Source organism: Girardinichthys multiradiatus, chromosome 9, assembly GCF_021462225.1.
Source record: "Girardinichthys multiradiatus isolate DD_20200921_A chromosome 9, DD_fGirMul_XY1, whole genome shotgun sequence".
Taxonomy (NCBI): Eukaryota; Metazoa; Chordata; class Actinopteri; order Cyprinodontiformes; family Goodeidae; genus Girardinichthys; species Girardinichthys multiradiatus.
The window spans coordinates 27,372,059-27,392,356 of NC_061802.1; the positions used below are offsets into that span (position 1 = coordinate 27,372,059).

Here is a 20,298-nt window from a genome sequence, read left to right on the forward strand (position 1 = left end):
TGCCTAATAGTTAAATCAGAGTCAAGTCTATGCAGTTTTTAAATGAAAAATGTGTGGGAACCCTAGAAACAGTTAACACTATTATAAACATCTCAACATGTCCTTAAGACTATGGTTAAAGTTATGTCTATTACTTTTGCCTTGATGATCTATCCTGGTAATGTGGACCAGGCAAGAGTAGCCGAGCGCAGACACCATCCCCAACCCCCCCATGAGTATATTTTTTTAATACTTTGTGAGGAAAAACTGTCAACCATATCCAAAGTGCAGGACCAAAGAGAACTAAATAATGTATGCTTTTGTTAGGTTCTTTGAAGACGATATGTGCTACGCGTTTCCCGTTTCTACCATCGAAGATTTCAGACCTCTGCACAGAACAGATTTTGATAATCAGAAGGTGTATCTGGTTCACAGAACTGAGGAGAATGGCTGCGCAGGCCAGCCGTGCGAAGCACAGATCCTTGCCCTTGCAGGTAAGTTACTCCTCCTGACACGCCGACAACGGTTTTAATGCTCGTTTTATCTGTCTGAACAATTAACAATCCCGTGCGTGTACGTGGGAGAGTTGTCTAAGCGAGTGTTTTCCGTGGATCCGTCAGGACGTGATCAGCTGGAATCTGACAGCAACAACAACGTCCTCCGCCGTAGCTAGTGAGACATGCTAGTAATGTTTGCTAACTTCAGGAGGCTGTCATAACTTGTATGTGCTTCATAGATTTTTAAATTTGTAGCCTCTAGTTGCATTAGTAATCTGCTCTTCTTCTGTAAAGCAGAGTTAGCGGTTTATGTGTATAGCATTTAACGCTGACAATCCAGAGCAATTGTTTACACCACGAAGCTAACGCTGCTAGCTTACATTAGCATGCTAACTACTAGACGCCAACTAAAAGCGGGCATAGAAATATCAGTTTTTTAAGAAAGCATTCGTTCATCTGTTATTTTCAGAGAGGTCTCAGATGTTATTACAAGTATAGCAAGAAAGCGTTTGTTAGGCGGCTCGCCGGTTAGCTTCTGTGTAGCTTTGTGCTACAGAGTTTGCGGTGCTGCAGTCATTTCCGTGTGACACGTCCATCCATCAGCTAACATGTCACCATCCTGGCAGTTTGGAAACACTGATACTGTGCTGAGCTTTGTAAACGAAACGTTTCCCTGCTCTAGTGAAAATGTTTGCACACTGTTGTTTTCTCTTGCTATGAAATGTTTAGCTGCATCCTTAATACTAAAAGTGAACTGTCTGGGCTGCGAGACCAGGACAATGTCCGCGCACATACCGCAGTCCTCCGAAACGTTTTCCCTCTACAATGCTAGTTAGTTTAGTGGGGTCAGAATGACGGGAAAAAACAATGTTTGGATTATTCTTTTTGTAGACTACTTTCAACTTTCACTACAAACATGTGTAACTTTTTTAAAATGACTTTACAGATACAGTAGAGGAATTTGAAGACTGTATAGCCCAAAAGAAGATGAAAATTCCCAAGATGTCCATCAGGAATTCTGGGAAGTCTATCGTGAATAATTTTGGTGAAGAGAGATTACCACTGAGGCATAAAAAGGTAGGCTAAACCCATGTAAGATGGCTGATTTGCACTGCAACAAATATTTTTATATCTTAATTACAGTTATTTATACCAGAAAATACTTACAAATTATTTGTAGCAAGAGAACAGTTTTTTTTTTTTTTTTTTTTTTTTGTCCTTTCATTGTGCACTCGTGATAGTACTGCAAACCTTTACATTTTAAAGATAATAAAATTTTCAATAACTGTGATTTAGTCAAATCATCCTTAGATATTGCTCTTTAATTCTGCAAAATAGCCTAATTGGTTTTTACTATACTGCTCATGTTTAACTACATATATGACCTTGCCATGTATAAACATCTTCTCTTATTTTTTTCATTTGCCTTTTGATGATTTGATATCACATTTCCATAAACTTGGCTGACATCCAAAATCCTGTACGTTATTTTTACCATATGCTGGATTAACACAAATTCAGCACTCTGGACAGCTGCCCTTTCCCCGGCAAATCCGCTGAGCGGCTCATCAGAGAACTCTGTGACTCCTCTCCTCTGGTCCTACTGAGATCTGCACAGTCAAAACAAACCAGTGGCAGTCTCTGTTATGTCTTGTATAGACTGATGTGGATTTGTCATCTTTTTGTTTGAATCCTATATAACAAATCCTATATGAATTCTATATAACAAAATCATAATTTCACAAAGTTATTTTTAAAATGTTTCCAGGTCTACCGCTTGATCTACAGCTAGGTCACTAGGGTGCTAAAGCACTGGGAGCGTGGTCAGGTCATCCTAATGATGGAAAAGACAGCGTAGGGACGAAAATCTGTGTTAATTGATATCATTATCAAAATACTACACCATTATATTGCAATGTTAGGTTTTCAGCCCCCCTCATATAAAGCTGTTCTCATATCAGAGAACATATATGCCAATATCTGTTTGAGTATTAGGACACACTTGTGTCAGTACAATTTCATATCTGTCATATTCAACTTTCTTTTAGTCACAGTTTAGATCTCATGTGTCTTACCCATGCCTTTTCTAACATGCCATTCCGTTTAGGCCCTTTCTCACAACCATGGAAAACCCCTCTCTAGCTCCTCTAAGAGCCTCGCAGCAGTAGTGGCTCGCCTGGAGAGAAATGCAGCCAACTCCTATATGGAAGGTGAAGAGGACTTGGATGAGGACCGGTTGGCTGAGGAGGGAGAGGATGCAGATGACGAAGAGGAGGAAATGGAGGCAGAGCATCGGCATCATCACCATCAGCAGCAGCAGCATCTGGAGGTGGACGCGCATTGTGTGTCCGAGGTGGTGGCGGCCGTTGTTCCGAGGGTTTTGTATGAGGAGCTGGTTCACAGCTACAGGCAACAGGAGGAGGAGATGAGGAGACTGCAGCAGGAGTTGGAGAGAACCCGCAGACAGCTGGTGCAGCAGGCCAAGAAGCTAAAGGAATACGGCAGCTTGCTGACAGAAGTCAAAGAACTGAGGGACTTCAACAGGAGGCTGCAGGATGTACTCCTCATGAGACTGGGCAGTGGTGAGAGAACAGGAGCATGCTCTCCGACACACAACCCTGTGCAACCTGTGGTACTCAGATAATTTCTGACTTTATCAGTAAAGATAAAGTTGTGCATTATATCAGGTGTTATTGAAAATGAGTGTGCGTCAAACTCGGACGTATACATTTTTAGTCTTCGTTGACAAACTAATGCTGACTTTGAATACAGACAATGGATGAATGCACAGTTTTGTTTGTTCTTCAGGAAGTACTGGCAGTCTGCTGCCTTGATGTTAGGTTCCAAGCTTGATTAATGGAATTATAAATAAATATATTTGATAGCACAAAGAGGAGGAGCATATTAGGAAGTTGTTTATGGAGGACCAGAAAATAATTGTCCGAAAAGAAAATAATGCCGTCTGCATATCAGAATAGAGGTTATTTTTTCTTAGAAACGAATGGATTTTGAATCCACATGCATGCTCTTAATTTTGTGCAGTTTCGTTTGTTTGTTTTTCTGGGCCATCTGACATCAGCTCACATACAGTACATACAGTAAAGACCCAAATTAATTATACCCCTGGTAGATACACGTTTAGGTATTATTAGTCAGCCATTAAGTTATTTTTTGAGTGGAAGTGAGATAGACTTTAATATTTTGGCAGCCAATAATTTCTCAAGCTGTGTTTTTGGGTCACTGTCATGCTGTAAAATCCAGTGGTCCCAAAGACCAAAGTTTCTCTGCAAACTGCATTATGATAATGGTGATGAGAATCTTGTTGTAGTCATTTTCTTTTAGATTCCCATTGGCTAAAAAATACACACCCAAAGCATAATGTTTCCACCACCATGCTTTAATGTGAGGATGGTGTTCTTGGGGTTGAATGCTTGATCTTTCTTGTGAAGGCTACATTAAAGTTTGAGCTTCATCTGACCACAAAATGAAAAACAAGAAGCCTTCTTCTTTGCCCTGAGAAAATCTTGCCGAGGCCAAGCAGGTATTTGTGGTTCTCTAGAATCCTCCTCGGTCTGCAGCCATGGAGTTGAGCAGCATGCAGTGTCCAGTGGACTGTCTGCCTTGAGATGTTGCCACCGCAATGGCCCACATCCGTCAGGAGGGCCTTGGTGGTGATGCAGCGGGGAACGCTTTTTGGCTGTGGCCACTGTACAGACATTTAAGTATAGCGCTTCGTAGCCCTTTTCTGAGTTGTGAGCAGCTGCAGGTCCTCACTGAGCTGTTTTGTTTCTCATGATTTGCCACAAACCATCTGCAGAGAGTTGCTTTTTCATGTGTAGAGTTGAAGAAAGCATATTTTGCCAATAAATCACTTGCTAAGCTTTAGAGCAGCAAAGACTATTTAGAGCTGAGTAGAACATTTTCCCACAGTCTCTCACAATATACAAAGGGTATGAATACTTTCCGCTGTGCTCTTTTACATGAAATAGAAGTCAAACATAGAAATTAATTAGTTTTGGCTGAAATTTATGGCTTATTGTAATATCACATTTTGACACATTGGTCAAATTAAAAGATGACTTTTAAATCTAAATCTACCAGGGGTATAAAAACAAAGTTTTAACTGTAAATATTATTTGGTTCTTCAGGTTGTTGAGAGGTCCGCTCTAACCATGACAAACTGTATGTTAAAAGCCCCCACATGAAATGCAGAAAGCATAAATTGGCTATTGAGAAGATGTTTATCTTTTTAGAGATGAATCTGTTAGGTGACCACAAAAATAAAGAAATGTTTAATTTTTTTTTAATTGGGACCTTTATGTTATTTAAAAATATCACTGTGATATTTCTTTAAATTAACTATTTGGTACAAAACATTCATCAAGAGTTCAGTGGGTAAGCTGAGACTTAAGCTGATACTTCAGTAAGTTGATTTATTTAGATGTTAATATTTCAGCATTATTGTTCCTCACCAGTCTGTAACACTTGGTTGAGAGTGAAAAACGAAAACAAAATGTCGTTGGGCCATATACATATTTTTTTTAAGTTTTGAGTCATCACAAGCCTAGACAAGTTACTCTGCTTGCTATGAAACCCCAGTCGGTTAAAACTAGTTGAATATTTGTGCTGGATAAGATTTTAAAATGTACTAGGAGTATTGTTAAAGCTAGTGTCATAAAGCAGTGTGCAGAGTTAAGCTTTAGCAGATGCTAGTGTTTAGATCAGACGCCCCACAGATCCAAACAGAGGTGTCTAAATGCAGGCAGGACCATCTAATAACCCGGGTCCAGATTAGAGTCAGTCTGCGAATAGAGTGCATCGTTGACCGATATTAAAATTCATCAGCTACACTGGAGCTTAGCGTGGCCAGCTATCAGAACAGCTTAGTTACTGTCACATGCCACGGGGAAGCCCAGAGCTAAAGCAGTCAGGAAACAAACCAACGGGTACTATTCCAGCAATAAAAACAAACGGAAGCCTAACGTCTTTATGTGTTTCTATTCACCACGTTTACTGACCATCAGTAAATGGCTGATTGAGCTGGAGATGAGTATCCGGTCGTTGTCTCTGTAATGTTGAATGTCACCTTTGTCTCGTAGAGCCTATGCACAACAATGGCACTCAGACAATCAAGGCTGAAGTGGTGGAACCTATAGTTGAGGCCCAGGAGACATGCAGAGAAGAAGCAAACACAAGTTCAAGCTATTCGCCCTCGCCCAGAACAGTGTACACCTGTAACGATGGGAAGGTGAGTCTAACTGGGCTTAAAGCTTAATTCAGCACTTTACTTGTTACATTGTTGCCACCTTTAAAACTGGTTCTTTCATTTTAAATCATGAATTAACCCATCTTTTACAAGGCATTTGAAATTATCTATGTAATAGATCTTGTTTTCTTAAATTCTTTTCTCTGCCATTAAAAACTAAATATTACATATTGAAAAATGAATCGTCTACTCAATATTCATAACTTGGAACCAGAAAGATGTTATAGAAACAGATTTCTGATTAAAAAAATTTTTTGTTGATATATTTTAAGATTATTTATTATTGAACAAAAAAATACCTTAATGTGTCAATTAGTTAAAATTTGAAATGCATCAATCATTTCTTAAAAATATCATTAAGTGCCGTTAAGTATTAAGTCTTTATTTTATTCACAAAACAAATATTTCATATTTATAATATATTGTAAATGAATTAATGTTATTCATGAGTGTTACCAATCACAGTCAGTGGCCGGGGCTAATACAGCAGTAGTGAAGCTTATGGGTCTGAAGTGGACTTATTCCTGCCATTCAGTTTGAGGCTGTGAACCAGTTATGTGAACAATAAAATAATAGAGAAATGCTGAATTAATACGATTTTAAAATATATTGACTTATTTATTGAAGTTTACATATAATTATTTCTTACCGATTTTCATAGATTAAATAATCATGAATGAATTCATTTATTTTCAGTTTGATTTAATAATTTTATTTCCGTAATGATACGTATATATAACTGTTAAAGGATTTGTTCACTTTTGGTAGTTTGATACTTTTGGCACTCTCTAAAAATCATCTGTTTTATTTGAGTACTCTTCTTTTCTATATGCTGCGAAAGGTGTACATAGCTCTAATAACCCCCAACAACTTTCACTTCTTGATTTCGTATTCCTGCCCATTTGCTTGAGCGTGACCGTAGCTAGTGGCCTGATTTCTGTAGGAAATGCTCCATTCCCTGTTAACAACCACAAACTGTGAAACATGCTGTCGTTGCTGATCAGTCCTTTCCCCTTTGCTGCCCCGTCCTAGCAGGTAAACAAGGTTGAGAAGATTATTATTGTTCCTTCAAGCCCAGCCAGCATCATCAGTGTTTATTAGCCTGTTAGGGATCTGTACTTCCCCCACTGCTGTAACTCAACCAGCCGCCCTGTCTCTGATGATGGGTCTGCGGAGAGGGGGACGAGACCAGTACTACAAGCTCCTGGGTCCGTGGCCACTCCAAGCGTGAAGAACACTTGCAAATTAGAAGTCTCCTACATCAGGGACCTCATATTAATTATTTGCACGAGAGGAATTTAAAGTGACTGACAGGTTAGCTCTAGTGAGAGTGCAAAGAGAGGTTAGGAAAGGAGGGATGGGGAGAAAGAGATAAACGAGGGCAAAAGGGCCGTGAGGATGAAAACAGCCTTGTCTAACTTTAAGGCCAGTAAAAAGCTTGTCTGCTGGCTTGCAGCCTAAAGCACATTAACTGCCCAGGGAAAAGCTTTTTGGATGCTAGCCTAAAGACTTTACGGTGATAAGAGAATAGAGAAGGAAAACAGACATACATTTGCCCCCTGTTGCATTACCTCACCTTTAAGACCAGGTCAGTCTTCCTGGCCAGGCAATCAGCTTTGAGTGTTTTGCAGAGGTATATACAATGTACACTCACATCGTGTAGAAAGCTACAAGCTGAGTTATAATGTGGTAATCAAAGCTACGACCTGTGACCTTTTGTTTACTTGTCACAGCAGGTGAAATAGGCTCCTCCTTAAACCAACAGTCAGGTCGAAGTTGGTCCAAGTGGATTTATTTCCTTCACCAATTTTTGTGCTGGAAGAATCAGGTAGCAGAAGACTTTGAAGCATTTAGCATTGACTTGATATTGTTGCTTACCATTTTCAATTAAATGTATATTCAGGGCTCATATGATTCACACCATGACTTGAATGACTGGACTTAAAAAATAATAGGTGAAGGTGAAGTCTTTGACTCACTGTTGGGTTTAATCCACACTTTATTACTTCTGGATAACATTGTAATGCTACATTTAAAGTGACTGAGGATATATTGGGCAAAATAGTGATTGTACACAACAGTAAAACAGAACGAGCTTACCTGTTTTTTGGTTAGGAAAACAGAAAAAAACTTGGAATTAAAAAAAGGGATTTAGTAAAATGAGGCAAATTGAGTCCTTGCATTATTTTAATAAAATCATGAAAAAATAGATAACCCACCTAATAAGCAGGCTGATGACATACAGACGTGGACAAAATTACTGGTACCCCTCAGTTAATGGAAGAAAAACCCTCAGTGGTCACTGAAATAACTTGAATCTGGCAATGGTAATAATAAATAAAAATTCTATGAAGATGAACAAATGAAAGTCAGATATTGCTTTTCAAACATGCTTCACATGAATTATTTAAAAAAATAAACTAATGAAACAGGCCTGGACAAAAATGATGGGACCCCTGAAAATAATGTGACCAAATGGACATGTTAAATCAAGGTGTGTCCATTAATTAGCATCACAGGTGTCTACATTCTTGTAATCAGTCAGTGGGCCTATATATAGGGCTACAGGTAGTCACTGTGCTGTTTGGTGACAATGGTTTGTACCACACTTAACATGAACCAGAGGAAGCGAAGGAAAGAGTCTCAGGAGATTAGAAAGAAAATTATAGACAAGCATGTTAAAGGTAAAGGTTATAAGACCATCTCCAAGCAGCTTCATGTTTCTGTGACTACAGTTGCATATATTATTCAGAAATTTAAGATCCATGGGACTGTAGCCAACCTGCCTGGTCGTGGCTGCAGGAGGAAAATTGATGACAAAACAAAGAGACGGATAATATGAACGGTAACAAAAGATCTCAGAAAAACCTCTAAAGAGATTAAAGTTGAACTTCAAACTCAAGGAACATCAGTGTCAGATCGCACCATCCAACGTTTGAGTCAAAGTGGACTTAATGGGAGACGACCAAGGAGACCATTGTTGAAAGCAAATCATAATAAAGCCAGACTGGAATTTACCAAACTACATGTTGACAAGCCACAAAGCTTCTGGGAGAATGTCCAATGGACAGATGAGACAAACATTGAACTTTTTGGCAAAGCACATCAGCTCTATGTTCACAGACGTAAAAATGAAGCATATGAAGAAAAGAACACTGTCCCTACTGTGAAACATGGAGGAGGGTCTGTTATGTTCTGGGGCTGCTTTGCTGCCTCTGGTACAGGGTGTCTTGAATCTGTGCAGGTATCATGAAATCTCAAGACTATCAAGGGATTCTAGAGAGAAATGTGCTGCCCAGTGTCAGACAGCTCAGTCTCAGTCGCAGGTTATGGGTCTTGCAACAGGATAATGACCCAAAACACACAGCTAAAAACACCCAAGAATGGCTAAGAGGAAAACATTGGACTATTCTGAAGTGTCCTTCTACGAGCCCTGACCTAAATCCTATTGAGCATCTTTGGAAGAAGCTGAAACATGCTGTCTGGAAAAGGCCCCCTTCAAACCTGAGACAACTGGTGCAGTTTGCTCATGAGGAGTGGACCAGAATACCTGCTGAGAGGTGGAGAAGTCTCATTGACAGTTATAGGAATTATTTGATTGCCTCAAAAGGCTGTGCAACAAAATAGTAAGTTAAGGGTACCATCATTTTTGTCCAGGCCTGTTTCATAAGTTTATTATTTTTTTTTATAATTCTGTTGAAGCATATTTGAAAAGCAATGTCTGACTTTCATTTGTCCATTTTCATAGAATTTTTATTCATTATTACCATTGTCAGATTCAAATTATTTCTGTGACCATTGTGGGTTTTTCTTTCATTAACCGAGGGGTACCAACAATTTTGTCCATGTGTGTATAAATAGCAGAACACATACATATTCCTTTTAACATTTCGCTCATACAGTTGTGAAATGCCATGCAGATTTTGCATTAAAAAAGAGAAACCTCTAAAACTAGCCTTTGCTGCTGCTTTGCTACATAAAAACAGTTCTTGATCAGTTATTAAGAGCCACTGTGGAAGGCCCACAGAGCCACTGAAGCAGCAGGTTGCCAGATATGTACAACGAGACCAATCAACAGATGGAGCGTCTGCTTCATTTAAGTTATGCTTTCATGCAGCTCAGCCTGTGGGAGATGGGTGCGGATCATTACACCCCTTGACTATTTTGCGCCTGTGTGGTCTGGTCATTTCTTTTCTGACTTCTTCAGTTATGAAAGTTATGAGACGTTTTCTACAACCCATGTGTCCATTCGTACCTACCAGTGGGAGGTCGTGTGCCTACTTTGACAACTGACAATTTAAAGCAATTTTCTGTATTCTGCTTATTGTCTACACACGATAAGTTGCTTAGTTATTTTGCTTCGATCAGGGTTCATCTGTCGTATTTCATAAGAGCTGGCCCAAATGCAGATCAAATATATGGGAAATAGTGTAACATGAAATTTTAATTAAGTTATATGCAGTTAAATTGAACATAAGATGTGAGCAATTTTATTTATCTCCATAATTCATGTAAATCCTTAACTACAAAAAAGCAGACTCGCAATGGTTATAATTACATGGGTACAAACAGTTTTGTTTAAGGCTTTGAGAATGAAAGCAGGAAGGCGGGAAATGACAGCACTGCCTGATTGGAATATGAATACAAAATGGCAAATGGGTGCAAAGGCCTAGAGCTGTAAGGGACTTCAACTTTTTAAAACAGAAGCCCCCAAGAAGCTGCTATAAGCTTCTTGACATCTTGTCTCTGGACAGAGGACTGAAAGAGCTAAGGAAATGCTCTTCAGACTGCCTGTAAATAAATGAACAAGGAATTATATAATGGATCTTTCATGGTGGGACGTTTTTGGTCCTGCATTAGGGAGCATGGAGTTCTGATGGAAAGGAAAGGTGCAGCTTTTATTGTAGGTAGCGAATAAATTCAAAATAAGTTGCATTTGAACATTTCTGGTATATTAGAAAATTAAACTTTAGATTTGACAACCTGAGAAAACAGACAAGATGTACTTTCTGCCAGTTTAAACTTACTTGGGTATTTATTTGCAACTTGAATTGCTCGTTTAGATTGTTTTAACCATACTATTATTCCTTAACACCACCACAGCAACTAGCCTTGAACACAAGAGGCATATCAGAGAATAAATCAAGTTACTGATACTGTGTGAGCGTGACGGCATCAGAGTGGATTTATTTGTGACCAAAGTTTCAGCATCAGCTCAGTCTCTGCTCTCCAGGATTCTTCAGGGCTCTTGGTGGGATTAGTGCCACTCTAAGAATTACAAACGACTGTTGGGCCAACAACAGGACAAGACACTTATCATCTCTGCTTCACTGGTCCATCTTGTTTAATGCTGTAATCTGAGCTGTTACCAAACCCTTATAGATTTTACATTGGTCACATATCAGGTCTTAGGGTTTCTTAGTCTGAGGATATACTTGCCTATGGCATTTCTAATCTGTCAAAGGCTCTTGTAGATATGCAGCATTTTCTGTCAAGCAAACAAATGAGACAGCTTTATAGGAGCTGTAGTGTGTGGGCCAGTTGGCGTTCAACCACTTCAGATAGGCATAAAAAGAATGTGCTGTTAGAATGATTGTTGGTATACTGCACCTTCAAACCTTCGCACATTTATTTATGTTCTAACTACAAACTTTTTTATAGGGATTTAATGATAGACCGCCACAAAGTAGTGCATTGTTGTGAAGTAAAGAGAAACAAATTTTTACAAAACGCTTTGCAAATAAAAGGCCTTTTTTATGCCTATATGAGTCAAAACTGTATAACCAACTTTTGTTTCTCTTGAAACATGGAGAAATTTGTTGCCCTTCTTTACAGAGAGGTTCAAGCTCAGTCGAGTTGGATTTACTGCAGCTATGAACACGTGTTTTGCCACAGATTCTTAATTGGATGTAGGTCTGGACTTTGACTGGGCTATTCTAACATATAAATAATATATCTTAAACTATCCTCTTGTAGCTTTGGATGTATGTTCAGGGTAGTTGTCTACCTCAGTCTCAATCCTTTTCCGGCCTTTAACAGAGTTTCTTCCAGAATTGTCCTGCATTTACGGCCATCCGTTCTTCCATCAACGCTGATCAGCTTTCCTGTCCTTGGTAAAACAAATTTGGTGGCAGTTGTTAGCAGCAGATTTTATTGAGGGGTATCAGAGTAAAGGGGGCTGAATACTAATGCACACTTTTTAGATTATCTGTAACATTTTCATCCAAAGGAAAGTTTCCAGTACAACAATAATGCTTTACTTTGATTTGATCAGTCAAATAAAATCTCAATAAAAAAAATTTGAAAGCTCAGGGCGAAAGAATACTTTGGCTTAGGACTGTAACAAATAAAACTGCATCACATGGTTGTGTCTGGGATTTATTTATTTTTTATATCTCCAGTTCACCCAAAAACAAAGCATACATTACTGTAATAGACTGACTTTTGTTGGTTACAACACATATTCAATGTGCATGACACGGCCAATGAAAACGTTCATTCAGTGCTCATTTACATTTTCCATATGTTGTCTGCAGGTACATCTTGGTGGTGGGATCTGGGTGGAGGAAGAGAAATGGCATCAGCTTCAGCGGACCCAGGGAGACTCCAAGTTCACAAAGAACCTCGCTGTGATGATTTGGGGCACTGAAACTCTTAAAAACCGTAGTGTCACAGGTGTTGCCACTAAAAAGAAGAAGGACGCCCTGCCCAAACCTCCACTGTCGCCCAGCAAGCTGAAAATTGTCAGAGGTAAGCTCAATTAAAGTCAGAACTTCAAGATTCCTAAAGGAAATACTTAAGCTTAAAAACAAAAGTTACATAAGAATAGGTTTTTTTTTCACAAATACTTATTTAGTAGACATCAAAGATAAGATGAGCAGCTTTTCATCTGATGCACTGACTCCCATGACTTTCTTCTTCCCCAGAGTGTCTCTATGACCGAGTGTCTCAAGAAACCGCCGACAGCGCTGAGATCACGCAGAGATTGTCCAAAGTGAACAAATATATCTGTGAAAAGATAATGGACATCAACAAGTCCATCAAGAACGAGGAGCGACGGGAGTCCAAGCTGCTAATCAGACAGACTGTCAAGATGGAGAACTTCACCTATGATGGCATATAGTGAACAACTGTCACGTCAGCGCCTTCTGCCCCTCGTTGTCTGCAGGATCTTTAGGGGACCTGGTATGGGTGGGTTGGGGAATGCTGTCACTGTTCGAGAAGTGGTCATATTTCTTTTCCACAGGTCCCATCCTCGCTCCCTATAGAGCAAGCATCACATTCATCATTTCTTTCAGTGGCTGCCAGACGGCTTTACCCACCTGCACACGAAATAGTTTGATATGAGCTGGAGTGAGTGTTTTTATAAGCTTTACTGATGCATTGGTACAGAAGTTTGTGCATATGTGTCAAAAAGACAGATAAGATGTGATTGTTAATTTATTGTTCTGTGTCAGAACATCGTTTTGAGTCCTGGAACTTTTAAAAAGTAAGAGGTTATTTCTGTAGGTAGAGTCTTCTGATGCTGTATAATTGACGATGCTAGCTAACGGGTCTTAGACTGTTAGGGATTTGAGTGTTGGTACTAAATACATAGGATGGGACGTCAGGGTCTCCAATGCACAAGTCTTAATTAGTAACAGCCATATGACGGTTTGCTCCAAGAGATTAACTTTGAATGTGTGCTGTCTCAACTCCTTTACGACATCCGCTCATAAGAAGAGTGCTTACAGAGGGTTGTTGGAAAGAATGACTCCAAATTATGAGTCAGTAATGCTATATTTGATTTGTTTTATTTTTTTACCATTCATGTTATTAACATCTTCCATTAATGTATGAGCTCTAGAAAGGATTTATATTTTCCAGAGATGCACCGATCACTTTTCTCGGCCAATACCAATTTTAGATTATCTGTTTTCGTAAGCACCATAACTCATAAAAGACCTAACATTGAGCTGCAGTTTTGTTTGATAGAGATCATTGTTTTGAATCCAAAATGAAGAAACCAAAATATTTCGCCCGTTTAATCTTTAAAGCAAATGTCCCTAGTCTATATCTGATTTTTAATAAACTCAGTGTACATGCTGTTGGGCTGGAGTTCTTAGTTTTGGTGCATTTAATGAGCAGGCAAAAACATTTTTCTTTTGACCTGGGGGTTAAATCAAATTACCCCAGGTCAAACTGGTGCATCTCTTAATATTTTTCTTTCAGTCATTTGAATAGACTGTGGAGTTGTTATGGTACAGGCATGTTGATGACTTGAAAAGCCTTAAATGGATTTGGCAATCTCCTGGGACTTATATCTCCATGGGTTTTTTTTATTTTTATTCTAGTAAGCTGTGATTGTAAATGTTTTAAGCTGAAGTGATGAAGCTTCACCTGCACTTTGCTGTGAGAATGTAAGAGGTGGCCAGGTACAATTTTTATGTGTGGTTTGCACCATCCGATAGAGGTGAACAGGACTAGCTGCCAGGTGAAATATCCGAGCACAGCTCTGCACAACCCAGGTCATCTTGTTGTGACAGCAATGTTAGCTGTGGGTAAAGCTGTCTGCTGCACTACTTTTCTTCTTTTTTTTTTCTAAGGTTGTCTGTCCCTGCTGAATCCCATCCTAACTCTCTCTTCTGTTTAGTCACACCACTGGGGAAAATAGTAAGGTTGCTCCAGTGACAATTTCCTTCAAGCCATGCCATCAAAAGTTTTAAAACGTTCTTTAGTTGTGTATGTTTTTTTTTTTAATATATATAGGATTTTTCTCTCCTGTTATATTGTTTTGATCTGAAACGGTTTGCGTGGCTGTCTGCAGGCTGGAACTAAACACTGCAGATTGAAATCTCAACTGTGACCTAGCTGTGGCTAACTGTGAATCTGCTGCAGAGCTGCCCATCAAACCTTTCTCCTCTTCATATTTGTAATTCCTGGATGTCTCTCAGTTTATTTTTCTCCATCAAATTTTTCTGTTTGTTTGTCTTGGTTTGTGTCATATCAGCACTTCATATCAGCCTTTCGTTAAGCTACTTTATGTTCCAAAATAGTATAGAAACAAATGCATATGTTTGTCACCAAAGTTGACATAAATTGATTAGTCGTTTTACAGCTTCAAGGTTCTGGTCATGTTTGATGCAGTGTTGTCCGTATTATGTCAGTTCCTTGTATTACCAATTTTTTTCCTATTTTTGTTTTATATATGAACAGTTGGCTTTAAGCTAGATGCGGTCTTCAAATGTTGATCAGTAAACAAATCCACCTCACTCTTAGCCAAAGTTATCCCAGAGGAACAAAAGAGGGAGAGGGAGAGAAAGAGTTTCCTTACTAACTCAGTCTGTATATTGCAATCACAACCTCACTTTAAATCAACAAGAATCTATATTCTTGAACCGTTGGGCTCTCATATAATTAGATGCAGCGATGATCAACTCATATCTTTTACATTGAATGCACTTTAAATTTGACAATTGCTTCAGTTTCAAACAGTTATTTGCCATAATAGTTCTTATAGATTAGGGCCTGGTTACCATTTTATTCTCATGAAGCACCTTATGACATTTTGGTTTATATATATTTCATTTTTATTATTAGAACAATATTGACCTTTTGGAATGCCTCTGGCAAACTAATGTCCCATAATAAGCTTGGTAAGTGTTAATATTTAACTGTAAGATTTAGGTCTGGAGATATTTAAAAGGCGACATTAAAACTGGAATCCACCACTCCATCATCTCTTCCTGGACATTTATCCGCTACACGGAAAGCGACAAACAATTCACATTAAAACGGAAACGACCAGTTTAAAGACTTTACCTTTGAAATGTTTAAGATGACTGGAGATTTTGCTTTAGATGAACAAAACTACATGCTGTTCACATGTATAAATATGACTTGTATAGAATTCAAATGGAGTATTTTTTACAAATGAGTTGTAACTGTGAGGACTGAATAATGAAGCTGAAAAATGTTAGATGCAGACTGAGGAATCAGCTGGGTTTGCACAAAAAAAATGGCCAATGCAAAGGTACTGGAGCTTAGTGAATAACAAAGGTCACAATGGTGACTATTGTCTTTTTTGTAAACCAGAGTACCCTTTTTTCGTTTTGTTGATTCTCTGTACAAACTAAGATAAGGTCCACATGTTGGAACCGTGTATTGAAAATACTTGCAATTTAAAAGGAAAAAAAAAAGCTTTCTGCTGTGCAGGCCACCTTACTGAAATTCAGATGCGTTGTTGTGTACTGTGTTTGTGTTTCTTTGTTGTTCAATGCCAAAAGAGGGTGTGGTTGTAACAATGGCTAAAGAGAACATTTATAGAGCTATTACATCATCGTTTTGAAAGGCTGGATTCCTGGAGCGAGATTAAAACCTATAATCCCTTAACTAAAACCATCTTCAGTGGATGAAAGCTGTGCCATCACAGATTTAGCCTAATCTGCGACGACACGGCCAATCTTTCAAGAGAGTGGCAGAAGTTTTGAAGGCCTATTCGTAACGTACATATTGGAATAGTGAGTCGTGGATATTTTGGGCTAATTTGACTCTGGAACACAACACCATAGCAGTAGTTTTAGAAAGGAAACCTGCTAGATACGATCCTCTTGTGCCACTTCTTGTACCTTACTCACCTGCTTTATGGATTACGCTGTGAATACCTGTTAAAGCTTCACAAGACAATGGAGCTTTGTTTTACTTTTTCATACTTACACTGAGGATAGAGTGATCCAGTTTTTAAGCTTCACTCAAGATGGATATCTAGCAGTTTGCAGAGCCATACTGTTAATGAGACACGTTACTGTTTGAGCCTCAGATACATAAAAAAACAAAGATATACATTGTTAGGCATATATTTTTCTTAAAAGTATCAGTAACTTTGTATACAATCCACAAACCGTCTCTACTTCATCCAACTTCACCGTCCTACCTCATTGTTACTCTGGTGTTTGTCAGTAAATGTAAACTATATGTGTGTGTATATTAAAAAATCTATAGGAAAAGGTATAGCTGGTTGCTCTCAACATGTACAGCATATAAAACACCTCAATACACAAATATCATTCTTAAGTAAAATTCGTTTTCTTATCTGCTTAAAGATGCTGCTGTAAAGGGGGTTTCTGTGTGAGGGGGTTGTCTGAATATATATATATATATATATATAAATATATATATATATGGATCTATATCTTTGCTCTTTGCTATGTTGTGCAGTTGATTGATGACTATGTTTTGTCTCTGTATTGCAATCTGAGATTTTTACTGGTTGACGGTGCTACCAGCAAACAGTTTGAGAAAAGCAAAAAGAACAACAACAAAAAAACTGATCTACCGGACCTCAAAATGGTGCTGTTTTTCTATGTTTTTAATCGTCATACGGCTCTGTGTGTTATTCAGGTGTGTTAACCGCCGCTATCCCCTCAACTAATCAAATCCTGAAGCCAAAATGTTTTTTCGCAAGGGTGGTAACCCTGCTGTTACTGTTTTAAAATATATGCTATCCATCCAAATATTGTAGATAGTAATTATAGTCTCAATTTCAGAAGTACCTCAGAAGTTATTTTAAATGGGTGCATCCGCTTCTGTCATTTTCCTTTTGTTGCAGTGTGTTTTCAAGAATATCCATTTTTACTGGTTAGATCAGGTTATCATTATAGACGTACATGGATAAGGAAGCAGTGTGAATCTGAGTAGCAAAGGCAAAGGCCCTCGGCAGAACCATAGTCATTTGGGTCAACCTTGCTTTGTAGATCAGGGTCCGTTTGTAGTCGGGGATTATACCACACTAATATAAGCAGAAATTAGCAAAGTGTTAAAAAAAAAACAACACAGGGCTTTCTCAGACTTGTTTGGTTTACTTTGTCAGTTGGATCAGTTGATTTTTATTCACTGTCTGTGTTTATCTGTGTATTTTTTAAATGCTAACCTTCAGTTTGTCTTCGCAGAAAGTGCATTACATCCTCTTATATCCTGTCCCCTGATCCCCACGCTTCAGTATTTGTTTTCCGCGCCAAAGTGTTTGAGACACTTGAGTGGACGTTTCGTTTCTGTCTTCTTGAACCCAACTTTGTCAGGCTGACGCCTCTCTACTGTGAGTAATGTGTGTTCTTAGACAGCAGCTGGTTCTCAAGGAGGCACTTTTAAGCCATTTGGACTGTTTATAATGGTTAGCAGTGACCTTTTCTCTGGCCTTGGGGGAGAATAGAGTCCAGAGAGTTGTTTGTAGTTCCTATGCAGGTGTAGAATAACTAACCTGGTGCCACATCACTGTTTGATGGAGGGCCAGCCACAGAGATAAATAGCAGGAGAGAACTGAATGTGTCTGCACAGCCTTGAGGTAGAGTCAAATAGGACAATGGCGATATGACAAATCCGTACTAAACTATTATGACGTTTTAAGCTCTTTTGATTTGAATTAAACTGAGCTATATTAAACCTATCTGTAGAATTTAATGCTTTGCAGTTATAGTTGGGGGAAAGACAGGGTTTCTACTTTATGGAGTATTTATTGTTGGTATAATAATGTTGAAAGATCTCAATACTATTGCAGTAAACACTTATTTTACCCTATTGTAGCCTCCCAGTGGCAAACCACATTTTACAGAAAGTCCTATAGGTATAAATGATAGTGTACATGTCTTCGCTGAACCGGCCACACCTCTGCTATGCGACTCTTTGACGCTTAGCAACCTGTTCTGTGTTTTTTCTCTTGCTGCATTCAGGAACACCTGTTTAAATGTATAGATAAACAGAAATAAATCAAGACTTTTATTCTATCAGCACAAACCTCTGGTCTTGCTTTTTGTGTCCTTTCTTGCTGCAGAGTTTAGGCTTTTCATGGTGTTACTCTGTTAATGTTAACATTATTTTGTCATCGGTTTGACCTGCTCTGGCAATTGTGGTTCTGAATTTTATTGTAGTTACTCGTTTTCTTAACTTTTACCTGCACTACCTCTTCAAAAACATTCTAATTTCTCCTGGTCTCGTGGCCAATCAGTGAACAGCAATCTATTCACACCACATGTAGTCCCCACTCAGCCTCGGTCGGACCTGCTCAGGAACAGGGACCAAAAAGTAGATACTGGTTCGGACAAAAGAGTAATGGAAACGCTCGCAAAGTGAGCCGAGTAGCGTGGAGCGGAGCCTGGCTAAAAGTTACATGATGAAAAATGTTTTGTGAAGGTCTGAGGTTTATTAGAAAACCTTAGTGAACATACAGCACCATGAAAACCAAGGACCACAGCAGACAGGTCAGAGTCTGCAGAGGTTTGATGCAGGATTGGGTTTTTAAACACAATTCCAAGCTACATACATCTTAGAGCTGTTCTATCATTCTAGAAATGTGTAAAGAATGGCACAACCACAAACCAGCCAAGATATGACAGTTCACCTAAACTGAATGGGTAAGGAGAGCATTAATTGGGCCAGCAGCCGAGACTCCTAGCATAAGTCTAGAGGAGCTGCAGAGACCCACAGCTAAGGTAGGACAGAATAGGTATTTATCCCGGTGAAAGTCAAAATCAGTTCAGTAGGAAATCAACAGGACATAACATGTCTCAAACCATGCAGGGGACATTACTGAACACTAATAGAAGAACGCGCTCTGGTCAAATGAGACCAAAACAAAAACTTTGCCCTACATCTACTTTTGGGAGCACAAGTGGAACTATAGACTGAAAGGCAAAGCTGGGTTTCAAACCATAGACCCTGTTGCAGCGCAGTGATGGTGCAGATTTTATTTACATTTTAAGAAAAAAAATTGCTTGTTAAAACTTTTCTATAACCTCAACAATCAATGAAAAACCTTTATCATTACAGCAATCATACCCCTATAATTGCTGACCAGCTGTTTGTATGTTCCCACAGGTATATTGATGATTGTATCTTTGATGATGAATTCTCAAGTCTTTGAGGTTGGATGCCCTCCTTACTATCACCCTAATCTTCATCTCCCTCCATAGAGTCTCTATCAAAGTCTGGACTCCTGCTCAACAACTGTAAGATGGTAATTTTACTTCCAGTCAGTAGAAACCTATAGGCAAAATAAAAAGATTACTTTAAACCTAAATCTACTGGGGGTATAATTAAAATTTTAACTGTCTGGCAGTTAAATAATGACAGCAAAATTGTCAATTCAAATTCTCAGATGCTTCAAAGAAAGTTCATTGTGGCCATGCCTGTTGCTCTCTTACGCATTTTCATTAGTCTGAAGACTTCAAAGAAAGCAGTAACTTCATTTTCACAGATGGTATTTTCATCTCTCTGTATTTTAATCAGTTTAACCTGGTCAGTAACTTAAAGCAAAAACCTATTTCAGACCTTTTATGTGTTATTTTAACTTTAGAATACCTTTTAACTGAAGTTGAGAGAGTTTTATTATTTTTTAAATTGTGGCTGTGTGCTGAATGGATTTCATAAAACCTTGGTGACCCCTCGGTTAATGCAGCTTTCTCAGTTTTGGAAACTCTGTAAACTTTTAATTTCAATGCAGAAAGTGAAATTAGTGTTTTAGATTGTCATGCGGGTGCCTGGATTAACTTCTCCAGTGCGTCACCCGGGAGTCTGACATCAGAG

At 38.7% G+C, this 20,298-nt stretch overlaps 2 protein-coding genes across 2 annotated transcripts in view; both read left to right on the plus strand.

Annotated features, from left to right (window-relative positions):
* agbl4 (AGBL carboxypeptidase 4) overlaps positions 1-20,298 on the plus strand; it is a 479,295-nt gene that overhangs the window by 345,633 nt on the left and 113,364 nt on the right. The gene's annotated exons all lie outside the window — the stretch shown is intronic.
* Positions 201-18,510, plus strand: bend5 (BEN domain containing 5). The gene is made up of 6 exons (XM_047374825.1): positions 201-473; positions 1,423-1,553; positions 2,584-3,058; positions 5,576-5,724; positions 12,279-12,492; positions 12,669-18,510. Exons 1-6 carry the CDS (start codon positions 290-292, stop codon positions 12,863-12,865), a joined length of 1,350 nt encoding a protein of 449 aa, XP_047230781.1. The 5' UTR covers positions 201-289; the 3' UTR covers positions 12,866-18,510.